The sequence below is a fragment of the Typha latifolia genome, chromosome 6 (assembly GCF_019914945.1).
Source record: "Typha latifolia isolate L0001 chromosome 6, TyphaL0001v2, whole genome shotgun sequence".
NCBI classification, from domain to species: Eukaryota; Viridiplantae; Streptophyta; class Magnoliopsida; order Poales; family Typhaceae; genus Typha; species Typha latifolia.
Window position 1 is genome coordinate 5,031,620 of NC_133091.1, and position 13,863 is coordinate 5,045,482.

General features: G+C 36.1%; 1 protein-coding gene across 4 annotated transcripts in view; it reads left to right on the plus strand.

Moving 5' to 3' along the window:
• Positions 1-13,863, plus strand: part of LOC140790552 (calmodulin-binding transcription activator 2-like) — a 46,893-nt gene that overhangs the window by 22,594 nt on the left and 10,436 nt on the right. For all 4 annotated transcript variants that reach the window (XR_012109415.1, XM_073140676.1, XM_073140677.1 and 1 more), the window contains 2 exons: positions 941-1,423; positions 1,514-2,202. Coding sequence is in view for 3 of the 4 variants with exons in the window: in XM_073140676.1 (XP_072996777.1) it covers positions 941-1,423; positions 1,514-2,202 (1,172 nt within the window). In the remaining variant the exon portion in view is untranslated. The remainder of the gene's footprint in view (positions 1-940; positions 1,424-1,513; positions 2,203-13,863) is intronic.

Here is a 13,863-nt window from a genome sequence, read left to right on the forward strand (position 1 = left end):
TGTAATGGTCAAGAGGAGATAGTAACACGAGAATTTTTTGGTACATAAACTTAAGGTTGACTTACTGATGATTTATTATATTATGCATTACTTCTCATACTGTGCCACATTATTTTTATATATTGCTGATGTAATCAGTCCCTGTAAATATAGTTGGATTTTGGTCCTATTTTCTCTATCAATATAGAAATGTGGATTCCTTGTGTTAGCTTGTAAGAGTATTAGATATGCGTGCTATGTAAGAGTGAACACATGTACATACAATATTATCTATACCCGTAATTTCAAGACATAAGTGCATTCCTAAATCATAGCCCTAATAAGTTTCTTTTGAATCGAGTTACAATGGCATTCTCAAGAGATGATTTTCTCTAGTGGTAGGAAATGCCAGTTAACATGAATTGAGACTTCACCCACTCATTATCCATCAAATTTAGATCTTGTATCAGCAATACTGGTGATGGACAGTATGCGAATGATGTCTTCTTTTGGGCTGCATGGGCATGCTAAGCTATATTTTGTTCCTCAACCTAGTTTTCTTTACTAAGCTAGACTTACCTCAAAAGAGTCAATTACCCCTTATCCTACATGACCTTACCTGCAAACTGGCACCAACACTGGCGGTGCTCCTCTCTCTGTTAATCACATGACAAATTGAGATCATAATTTCCTGGAAAATCTTTTACAGGGAGGAATTTTTGACATACAGTATTTTTTATTTAAATCTTTGCAAATTGAATTGCCTAGTCTTATATCCTCTCAATGCCAATCGGATATTGGAGCTTATTTCTGAAAATGTTTTTATATGCTGATGGCATTTGTTTTACTGTTTTGTTGCTTTGCAAAGGCAGTTCCTGTGCATGCATATATGGCTCATTGAAGGTCTATGTACGCTGCCATCTTAATTGTTGGCTTTGAAAATGTAGCATATATTGTGCAGGTGAAACAGGAGAATGTTGAAAGTGTAAATCGTCTAAAAGACAAGCACTTGATTAGTGAGACTACTTTTATTTATCCAGAGACGAAAGAGCAGCTTTCTCATACTGCACTGCATTTTAGAAGTGATCGTGGCATTGCTGATAAGGACCACCCTCTTGAATATGAAGAAGTTTCCTATGCTTTCAAAAATAAGCTAGAAACTAATTCGCTTGACAATGAGCATGAAAACTTGAAAAGGTTAGATAGCTTTGGAAGATGGATGAGTAAAGAGATTGGTAAGGACTGTGATGATTCATTGATGGCGTCAGATTCTGGCGATTACTGGAATGCACTTGATACCCAGGGTGATGACAAGGAGGTTACTAGCCTATCTCGTCATATGCAATTGGATATTGTGGCATTGGGGCCTTCGCTTTCCCAAGAACAACTATTTAGTATCCTTGACTTCTCACCTGATTGGGCTTATTCCAGCATTGGAACAAAGGTACTCTTTTTGTGCTTTATTTTCTTTTTCTTATTATTCTGATTTAGCCCCCTTTGTCAGGAACTAATGTGAACGACTATTTTTTTCCAGGTTCTCATCTCAGGAAGCTTTCTGGGTAGTGTTGACCCCAGAAGCATCAAGTGGTCTTGTATGTTTGGTGAACATGAGGTTTGTGCTGAATTTGTGACAACAAGTGTCCTACGATGTCAAGCCCCTGTACACGCTCCTGGCCGGGTTCCATTCTATGTAACATGCAGTAATAGGTTAGCTTGTAGCGAGATCCGAGAATTTGAATATCGTGAAACTTCATTCTCCTCTTTAGTAACAAGAAATGAACCAGAGGACGAGTTCCTTCTTCAAGTACGTTTGGCAAGGTTGTTATCAGTGGGACTTGACAGGAAGAGTTTAGTTTGCTCTCTTGAAAACTGTCATAAATGCAACGTTGAGAAAAAGTTAGTCTCAATGTTGAAAGGCAATGAAGCCGATTTTTTTAAAATTGAGAAGGATTCCAAGGCTGACAGGGTATATATTAGAAATGCGAGAGATAAATTAATTCAAAATTTATTCAAGGATAAACTATATGTGTGGTTGGTCTGCAAAGCTCATGAAGAAGGTCGAGGAACCAATGGCTTGGATGAAGACGGACAAGGAGCTATCCACCTGGCAGCTGCTCTTGGGTATGAATGGGCAGTGGCTCCCATAGTTGTTTCTGGTGTCAATCCAAGTTTTAGAGATGCACGTGGTCGGACGGGGCTTCACTGGGCAGCATATTATGGCAGGTTTGTTAAGTTTTTTTTTTGTTGTCTTTGTTAGGCTATTTGATTTTGTGCAGTTTGCTGTAGTGATTTGATAGGTTCTGGATCTTATTCTGTCCCTTGAAGCTAGAGAGAAGGAGATGGCAGGTAGAGTAGACTCAGCAGAGGAAGAATAATTTTTATTATTTCCTCAACCAAAGCCTAGCTTTTATATCCTTACAATCCTAAACAGAATAAAAGTCGGACAACTAATTAAGATAAACTATTCAGATCTAAGCAATCCTAAACAAGTAAAAGTCGAACAACTAATTAAGAGATTAACTAATCTAAACAAGATAAAATCCTCAAGTTATTCCATCTCTAGCTTGCCACGACCTTATCAGATCTGCGTTGGACTGTCACTCAACGTGGAGCCATCATAATCCACCTTGGAGGTGATTGTAGCCTACCATGTTTTCATGTATATTTGGAAAACGATATTTGCTTTGCTTCTTTAGGAAGCAATAGCAAATCCTTCTAATTGGACAAGATGAACATGTTCTTTGAAAGCCATCTATAGGGTTCGTTTCATCTTTTGTATGCTAGATTTTAATGTTTGTGCCTAAAAATTTCTGGCGAGATGGAGAAATCTTAAAGACCAACTAGATAAAGATAGATATGGAAAGTAAATGTTAGAGTCCAAGTCAAAGTTAAAAGTTCAAATCTGACTAAAAGTAGGAAAGTCGAACCATACTAGGCAAGGTTTTGAAACTCAGTATTGGGATTGGAATTGACTGTCCAAAAAAATGATATGTATAGGCTGTATAGGTCGCTTGTATTAGATTGGGCTATTTTTTAATTACATAAAATTCCAAATATTATTTAAAAATATAGAATATTTTTAAAAAAAATTTAGAAAAATGACAAGAAAATAAAAAATAATAATTACTCCCATATGAAGCCTAAAAATTTAAGAAATATATAACTTAAAATTTTGATGAATACTAACTTGGCTCGTGAATTTTATAGTCTTGATCATCATAATTATCATAAGTTTGTAAATAATAATGTCTAGGGTCTGGTGCTTCAAAAAGTGATTGCTAGCCATATCATATGGATCTTATTGTGTTTGAGGAAGATAATAATCATTGTCGATTTTGTGTCTGTGACTATTGAGGATATTAACCACAATACGTATTCAGTGGCGGTTCAAAATATTAATACTTGATATACCGTAATCATGGAGAGCAACATCCTTATAACGACATCATTGATATATATGTACATACTACATCTTTAGTTTTTCTTTATTCAATCCCTATACTACTTTGACTTTCCTTAGCAAATATGGAAGAGATGATCTCGTCACCAAGTGTACTATTAGGATCATTAAGATTATCATTGGTACTAATAGGTATACTATCTCTCGTTGCTGAATGACTCATGTCAATTGGTTTTATGTTTTGCTATGGATCAAGGAGAAAGTAGTCTACTTTTTTTCATTATGTAACGAAGACATAATTTGACTTAACGTCTTGCTATTTATGTCAAATTTGCTTCCTCTTCTCATTCATAAATAGACTATCATTCAGTTGGACTGTTATGAAATATAGTTGCAGCAATTTTAACAGGACTAAATTGTTTAGCCCTTAGTCTAGATCTCCTCATGTAAAATTTGAATCATAACTCACTTCTTTATTGCAAATGATTTGTTTATGAATGTCGGGCTCATGTCTACTGATTATCTTCCTAACTTTTAGCAAGACTTTAGTATCATTATTGATATTTATAGAGAATTGAAATATTTGATTAAAAAAATATCCTGTAGAAATTTGTTAGTACTCAAATTTCAAAATATTTATAAGTAAAAGTAAATTAACAACATGCTACTAGTAGCGTGTATTTCTCTATGTAGTTCTATGTTTTATTTGGAATCAATTAATCATCTACCACTTCCTATGACTTGTCCACATTTTTTTGTTGATTCTTTTGCTCTGCCCATAGTCTTATATAAGAATTCCATTTCAGACTTGTCGTTACTATCTACAAGTTTTAATATTTTGATAAGAGACTTGAATACTACGGTTGTAATTTTAATACTATCCCAAAATGCATTTCTAAAAGTTGTGTTGTTCAAAATTTCATCTAAATTTTGATTTGTAGGTTTCATATTCTTAATTTTTTTATAGACTATTCCTGTGATGTAAACATTTGTATAATATTATTCTTGTAGCGTTTGGTGTTCTCCAATGCTAAAAATTAGTGACAAATCTAGTAAAGTTGGGTTTGATGGTATCTTTAATACCAGTTATTTACCTAAGAAAATTAAGAGCCCAACTATGGTTGTTTATAAAGTTTCTCTACCTCTAACCTTCATGTATGACTATGCCAATTTTAGGATCTTTAGCAATATCCTCAAACATGAGATTAATACAATGAGCAGCACATGACGTCTAATATAAATAATGTCTTTTAATTATAAGTAATTTTCCAACAACCTTACAATTGGCCCAATTATTTGTAATCACATGGAATATTATTTTGTACCTATTTCTTCTACTATCTTATCCATCAATTGACAAATATAATTTGCACTTTTGAAATGAGCGGTAGCATTTATAGACTTAAAAAATATTATTTTCATGCTCAAGTACACCAAGAAATTAATTATATATTTTTTTATTTTGTGTAATCCACTTATCACATATCAATGTACAACTAAATTTCTCTCAATACTTTATTTGACTTAAAATATTTAGTAGTAATATCATTTAAACTAGGAGACGAAACACTAGAAATCCAATTGATTGTATAGCATCCGCTATAGTGTGATAATAAAGACTATTAGTTACATTGAATGGATTATGGTTGTATAAGAAAAATTTGGAGATAATTCTACCAATGTAATTCTTTTAATTTTTAATTTTTTTGAGAGTTGTCCTAATAGTGGTCTGTGTATGATCATTTTTTTTCTAAAAATATGTATTTCTTACGAGTAGATTTGCTATTTCATATTCTTTTTCTCTATGTATATGAACTGATTTAGATCTCTAAAAACTATTATTACTGCTTCTTCTCACCTCTTTCTCCTTTCTATACATGTCTCTACTATTTTTCATTGCCTTCTTCATCAGTTTCTTTTCATCATCTTCTTCACTCTGCTCACTGCTATCATTATTAATATTTACAGGGTTATGCATTAATTCTTGACGAATCAATGACTTGTGTAGATTATTTATTCTTTTTTTGGCTTATTATATGAGTTGACATCTGTGTTTTAACTTTCACAGTCACATGAGCGTAAGCCCTTACTATTTTTGTCTTCTAGCCAAATATTTTTTCAAATAGCTGACACCACCACTCATTTCTTTTCCATATCTGTTGTATTTGACATATTTTTTATCTTGCCCAATAGCACTGTAATGTTGCCGCTCGATGTCGGTGTTGTGTGACTTTATTTTTAGTCATTTTAATTTTCAACAGAAATAATTTTAAATAAAGATCAAAATGAAAGATAAATTAATTTAAAATTTTAAAATTGAAACCCTCTCTTTCTTCCTCTCTCTCTCTCATTATAACTGGCTTACTGCCCTAAGCATTTTTTTTCTTTTTTCTCTCTTTTCCTCCTCTTCTCTCTCTTATTGCCGCAAGGCAAATGCTTTTTCTTCTCTCCTCTCTTACTGCCAAAAATAAGTTTTTTTCCTGAATTTCTAATTTTTTTTTTCTCTCCCTTCTCTCTCTCTTTCTTTATCTCTGTCTTCCTCCTTATTGCAGCAAACATAGATTGTTTTTTAAATTTTATCCATTTTTTTTCTCTCTCTCCGTTCTCTTTCCTTCCTCTCTCTCTCTCTCCGTTCTCTGTCCTTCCTCTCTCTCTCTCTCTCCATTCTCTTTCCTTCCTCTCTCCCTCCCTCTCCCTCCCTCTCCACTCTCATCTTTCAATCTCACTCTGTTACTGTAGCAAATTTTCAGCTGCAGTAAGAGAGAGAGAGAGTAAGAGAGAGAGAGAGAGAGAGAGAGAGAGAGAGAGTATGGAGGGGGCTTGTCGGAGGTCGCTAGAAGAAAGAGAGAAAGAAAGAGAGAAAGAAAGAGAGAGAAGAAAGAATAAAATAAAAAAAAAATGTACTCATCTGAGGACACCGGAGGTTTAGGTTGCTAAATCTTGGTCGGAGGATGTCCCCAGACGTTGAGGTTGTTGGGGAGCTGCCAACGGGTTGGGTGGGAGAGTAGAGAATGAGAAAGAGAGAGGAGAGAAAAGAGAGAAAAGAGAGAAGAGAGAAAAAGTGTAATTGATGTTCAATCTGTATTTGACTAATCCAACCCGTATCAGGCAAGATCAGCTGATCCTGACTCGATACGGATCAGGTATTGATCGATATCAGGCCGAAACCAATAATTGAATTAGTTTCAGCCTTGGATCAGGATCGGTTATGGTCGATCCTGATTTGCAATTTAGAATATTGATTACAAATCCAACTTAGAAAATCAAAATCAAGTAGGAAAAAGAAACTTGAATCCTAGTCAGATTAAGTAATCTGAATCCTTTTAGGACTAGGAAAATTGAATACTATTCAAACTATGAAAATATATCTAATTCAAATCCAAAAGTGAAAACCAAGAGTAGAAAACATAAAGCTGATAATGAATAAGGAAAGTAAAAGCACAAGTAACATAATCACACGATTTATTTTTAACGTGGAGCTCTCACCAAAGGATAAAATCAGGGATCCAATCAATCTCTCGGATTATTCTATTTCATTATCAAACGAAGATACAAGATTCTCAACAATTACTTCTACCCTACTCCGGACAACCTCTAATTGAAGCACTCTTGATCAAACTCCCGTTTCAATGATCTATATAGTGAAGTAGATTGAATTTTCATTTGATTGTTTTTAACTCGATGTGGATTAAATTTTTGAACTCCTCGTGTTGGTATAGATGTCGATATAGACAACTCAGTTCAACTACTCCGAAGTGTTGCAAAATGTATTCGGTATTTGACTAGCATTTAGACTGTTCCATTACAGAAATCATGTCACGGTTCGAACCTGCAAGGATCGGTTCGAACCGGTTATACATAATCGCTGAAATTGGCTTGATTTTGAATCCATTCTGCAATTTCTTTGCATGTATAAAACTTTCATAAGTAGTGTGACTTGATTATACACAAAACCAATATTGTATATCATATTTATGAGTGCTTTGTGTCCATGAATTTGTCATGATAAAATATTGCACATACAATGCCAAGGTTATGAATGCTAGTTATTTGTCTTGTTCAAGGTTATAGCCGATGAGCCACATTACAGTAGTTAGTCTCCCTTGACTACCAGTTAGCTCCTCATGGCTAATTAATGATGATTTCTTCATATGTGCTTTCAATGCTACTGAATATCACCATCTTGATGTGTTATTCGGCTATCTTTTTTTTTTCTCTCCTCGACATAGTTAAAATTTTGGGCAAGACAAGGAAAAGAATGAAAAGTATAAATCAAAGTCGAAGATGAAAGCCAACAACCAAAATCGATTCGGTTTAGAAAACAAAATTCTACTAGTTTAGAAAAGTGATTTAAAATCGAACTTTGAAAATCGAAGTTAAGTACGAGATAGAAATCTGAGTACTACTCAAACTACAAAAATTGAACTCAACTCGATGAATGAAAAATCACGTAAGAGTAGGAAAATGAAAAGCCATGACAGAATATGAAAAATGAAGCATGACAAATACACCACGACATGTTTTTTTCTTAACATGAAAAATCACTCACGCATAGAGAAAAAAAATCATCGATCCGCCCAAAACCGATTAATCTATTTAATTAAGAAATAGAAATAAGACTGACTTACAACCATTCTTAACAGTCCAATACCGTAGTGTTTAAGTAATCTTTTGAATAAGAACTGCCTAACTAACTATTCTTTCTCTTTGGTACACACTAGAGCTACATATTAACCTCAAATGCAATGTGTTGATAGTGGTGGTAGGCAAATGATTAGTTCCTCTGATGCTTTAGAATCATCCTCTGTTGAGGCTCACAAAAATATATATGGTGATGCTCCTCACAATTGATGAGAATAGAATTGAAATGGGTTCTCTTTCTATTTTCTATCTTCCTCTAATCCCCTAGATCGTTTTTATAGATGTGAGGAAGTATTTTACTTCATACTAGGAGAATCCACCAAAGAAAACTCCAAGAATTGGTTAAAGAAATCCTTATTTTCTGTCCATGTCAGCCATCCGGATGTCCCTTACCAGTGAAGCATAGACACGGGCACGGGACACGGACACGACACGATACGGACACGGCAACACAACAATTTTTGAAAATATAGGACACGGACACGACGAAATAAAAAAATAAAAAAATATATTATTGATACATCTAAAGTAAAAGTTTGCAATCTAATAGTGTTAAATACATATATCAAGCTATAAGAACTAAGAAGTATCATTCAAAGAACTAAGAAGTACACATCAAGCTATAAGAACTAATTTAAAAATAATAACAAAATTGAAAGACAATCAAAAGCGTAAAAAATTCTAAAAAGATATCAGATTATTATTACAAGCTCCAAAAGTGCAAAACATGTCCAACTGTCCAAGTAACTGAGTTCTACAGAAGTTTAAAAACTCACAATCATTACAAAATAGCAACATAAGGTAGATCATTCATCTTCAATTGCCTCATTGCCTTCATCAACAAACATTATAGTCTCCAAATCCGGTTCATAAATTGAGAGATCAGCAAACTCCAACATTCCTGCACCATTAAAGGAATCATAAGAATCTCCTCCAACATCCCACATCTTGGTCTCCTTTCTCAAATAATCTGGAGACCTCCTTAATAGAAGGTGAAGATTAGTATGCACATATACTAAATCTTCAGCTCTTTGTGGAGTTATCTTGTTCCTTTTCAATTAATGGATGAAAGAATAGGTGCTCCAGTTCCTCTCACAACTTGAAGAAGAGCAAGGTTGCCCAAGTAACCTAAGTGCTAAATTATGAAGAATAGGAGCAGAAGCACCATGAGCAACCCACCACATGTTTGGATCAAACTCATTTCTATCTACTATTGAATCATACTCAGCAAAACTTTTGGTTGATGTGGAGAAACTAGTATACTCTTGGTATGCCATTTTTCATTCTTCTGCATTTGGAAATAACCTTTTTAAGCATTTATTCCTCATATTAGAAATTTCCAAATCCTTATGCGGTGGTACACGATTTGGATCCTCTTGAATTCATGATGAGCTATAATACCTATTAACATAATCATATAATTAGTAAACAATAGCAATGAAATAACAATAAAATTTTTAATCATAAGAAAGATGACTATAGAAATTAAATTAACCTTGGATTCAAAGAATGTGCTAAGCAATGTAATGGCGTATTGCTTTTATCCCATCTATCCACTAGGATCTTGTGCACCACTGAATAAAAAATAGATTCTTCGCCTTCTTTCTTGTTTTCATGCATAAATATGACTGTCTTCACCTTTTCAATCATTGTATTCCACATTTCATATATCAAATGTAAGCATGGTTTATCTGTGTCTGCAACCCGTAGCATACTGTATATAAGCTCTGTGAAGGCAAGTATATATTCAATTTTATCCCACCAAATATCATCAAGAACTTTATCTTTGACAAACTGTGCTTTGCCAATATCATCTTCCCTATAAGAATTCCATTTATCACTGATTACCATTGATTGAAGACCCTTCTTGATCATTCTAAATCTTTTCAACATTATAATCACCGAAGCAAAGTGAGTCTCCGCAATAGCAAGCAATTTTAAGTTGACAAATTCATTAAAAATAGCCAACCTCATTGAATGCTGCATGATGACATTTTTTATGCACATTACATCCCCTGCAATTACTGAAATTTAGCTACACTCATCAAACACAATCTCATTTGCCTCGGTGTTTTTTGCTGCACATATGTTCTTCAAAGCTAGGTTAAGAGTGTGAATTACACATGGAGTCCAAAAAATGTGAGAAAACCTTGCTTCAAAAAGCATCCCTGTTGTCTTATAAACAGGTGCATTAGCTGTAACCACTTGGACTATATTATGAGGTCTAACCTCTTCAATGATTTTAATGATCAAATTAGAGATAAAAAAATTTGTCTTTATATTCTCCTTCACAATTCACAACTCTCAAGAACATAGGCTGAAACACCCACACCTCCAAATACACGTGTAAATCGCGTGGATAAATCCCCCCACGCGGTGCATCACATGACCTGTCAGTATAAGGATTTCACAAGGCACACAACATCACAAATTCACCATAATTAAACTCAACCATAAGAGTCCGGATACAAATTCCACAAGCCACAACAAGTCTTCCAAATATACATCCAAAATACAATGCTAAAGTCGAAAATACATCATCAATCATAACGCCCTCGTAGGGGCTTAATACAGTTAATAGACATACTGAAAAAGAAAGGCAACTACTCCTCGCTACCCGCACCTGCGTCCTCTAGCTCTGAAATAATGCCACCAAGAGGTGGTGAGCTTACAGCCCAGCGAGTAAGATCCATACCATCTAAAATAATGAAATCGCATATGTATATACATTGTATGCCTATATTTGCTAGCAATAACAATATGCTTGTTGAGATGGCTTAGCATGAGTTACTAAGTCAATGTAATCGATAAAGATTATTAGTCACTATCCTGGAACATACTAGTTCCTAACGTATCAAGATAAGTCCACATAGATATAAAGCTTGATACAATTTCTTATTCGTACACATCTTAATCATAATGTTTACATGTTATGTATAGCAATAAAAGAGCAGTTTAGTCATCTCATGCCTACCAAAGCATTAATCATACTTATCATCACTCACCGAGCTATTCACCACACAGGGTAAATACTCTCAAGAAACAATCATTCATCACATAAGCATCCATCATCTCATACATCGAGGGGGAATATATACACATATAGCGGTAATGCCACCTACACGTGTATGGCGACACTATAAGTGACCGGTTGTGTGGCCATCAGACTAAGGACCCCGGTCGTAAGCCCATATCTCACCCTCTCTAAATCATCACCGCCCTCAGCGGGAGAATTGGGAGCCCTCAGCTCATCAACAGACGCCCTAACCCTGCGTCGTCGGGTACCGCTAGAGTTATATCCCCACCTCACAATCATGTTCTTCTATCATCATAATCTAGTCTTGACTATGCAGTATAACTACATGAATGCCACACAGGCTCCTAACCTCAAGTGTAGGCCGCTAATAGTATAGTCATATAAAATACACTCTACCCTTAACCTTGGGCTGAGTGAGTAAGTATTGTATAGTCAGAATCCGACTACTAATGATAGGTGGAAGTGGTGCAGTGTCTATGAGTGTATAAAGTATGTCATAGTCATCATGATCGTTACATTCTATATTCACAACAGATATACATATATGCATGCGTATGTCATACAAGATACATGTAGAGCATCATCACACTAATGTTTATGCTACATTAACATTCTCATAATATCATGATGAGTAAATTATCAATAACTGCATATGGAAAAACATAACATAGTATACTAAATGCATGTATTAATACCGACACTTCCTACAGTGTCATGACAGGTATAATGACTTTAACTACATTATTCTAGATTTATATAACTCTACTCGCCTGGGGGGTCTCCACAGTATGTTAAATCTCGTCAGCTAGCCAGCTCTTCCGAAATCCCAAAATCTCCCTCACGCGGTGTCAATCCTATTAATTCACGCAAGTAAGACATACGTAAGATTAGCGAACTAATAGAATTAATTATCTTATTAGAGCATTTATGTTTGGCAAATACATGAGTCAAGGGTCTCCTAGGGCGAGTCTTATGTTATCCTAAAATTCACATGATACTAAATTGTCATTACGGGGGGTCAAGCTAATTAAATCAGGTGGAAATAGATAAACGGGGTTAGGGTCCAAAGGGTCCCAAATGGGCTAGGCTAGAGGTAATGGGTTAGGCTCAAACCCAACCCAAAGGCAAGAGGGCCTTGGTGGGCTGGGAGCCCAACCACAGCCCACTAAGGTTGGATTAGTGGGCTGCAGGCTGCAGCCCAATTGGGTTAGTGGGCTGCAGCCTGCAGCCCACTCGAGGCGGCGAGGTGAGCTCCATGGCCAGCGGCCATGGAGGTCCTTCCTCCCAAACCCAAAGGCTCGAAGCCCGTCCAGGAAGCCCCTTCCCCGGAGCTCTTAGACCGACGGCCGGACGCGGGGGTGTCGGCCGCCGAGGATGATGGCGAGATGGGGGGAAATTAACTATTGAATTTTAACGAGGTTGAGGCTTACCGCGATCCGTGCGCTCGACTTCGTCGGCAACCCACGAGAGAGGGAGAGCGGTAGTGAGGTGGAGAAGAATGGGGGGGGGGGGGGGGTTCGGGATGGCTGCGGTGAAGGGAATGAGATAAGGGAGATGGGGAAGGTGGCGTGCACAGTAAGGGAAGGGGAAGAAGAAGGAGAAGAGAGGACGGGGAGGGTGGCAGGCTCCCGTGACGCACGCGCTCGGCGCCTGCGTCAGGGATTTTTTTTTTTTTTAAAATTGGGGTGTTACATAGGCCCACTCTTAGTCATCGCTAAAAAATTTATAAGTGGTCTCCTCTGTGCATTAGTCCAACCATCACATACAATAGGGTTTTGCAACATTTCAATATTTGCTCTCTCTTGTTAAAGTAGTGTAGTTCTCAACATATTGTAGCCCGGAGGCACAAATCTAGAAATATTATTATTTGTTGCAAATTGAAAGGCTCTAACATAATGAGGGTTTCTTGCCAAATGAAAAGGCAACCCTGCTGGATAAAACATTCTTGTAATCTCACAATATAATTGATTACGAGCACCATAATTAAATGACTTCTCAATAGGTGTCATTTATTATTGCTCTTTTTTTTTCTTGATGTCCCTCCCATATCAAAACCTACACCTCCAACTGAGCTACTAGAAGATGCCGCTTGTCCAAATTTTGCTAAAGGAATTTGTTTAGGCATCGAATTTTTAATTCTCAACTCAGCCATATCAATAACCCTTTTTATTTCCATAACATGTTCACTACTCACTTTTGGACAACCTCTAATTCCATGCCTACTAATTTTCAGCAAATGAGTTTTTACTCTATAATATAATCCCTTGTAGACTTGTTGACAATAATTGCATGTAAAATTATGATTTCCTCCACCTTCTTCCAATTTCTCTATCTTAGTAACATATCTCCACAAGGGAGCATTATCATCCACAGAAGATGCAGTATTTTGACTAGAATCAGTATTATTTTCAGTATTCATTTTTCTTCAACCGCAATAAAACTACATTAGTAAAGAGATATGTATTAGCAGATTAATAATTTAACAGATAGAGATTAGAGAAGCTTTAATATAATTTAACAATTTAATAATAGAGATAGCGAGAGAGAATGAGAGAGAGAGAGACAGTGAGACAGAGAGAATGAGAGGGAGGAAGAGATAGAGACAGAGAGAGATAATGAGAGGGAGGGAGGGAGGAAGAGACAGAGAGAGAGAGACATCGTGAGAGTGAGACAGCGAGAGAGAGAGAGAATGAGAGATTGTGAGAGAGGGAGGAAGAGAGAGAGAGAGAGAGAGAGAGAGAGAGAGAGAAAGAGAGAGAGAGAGAATGAGAGAGGGAGGGAGGGAGGAAGATACAGGGAGAGAGAC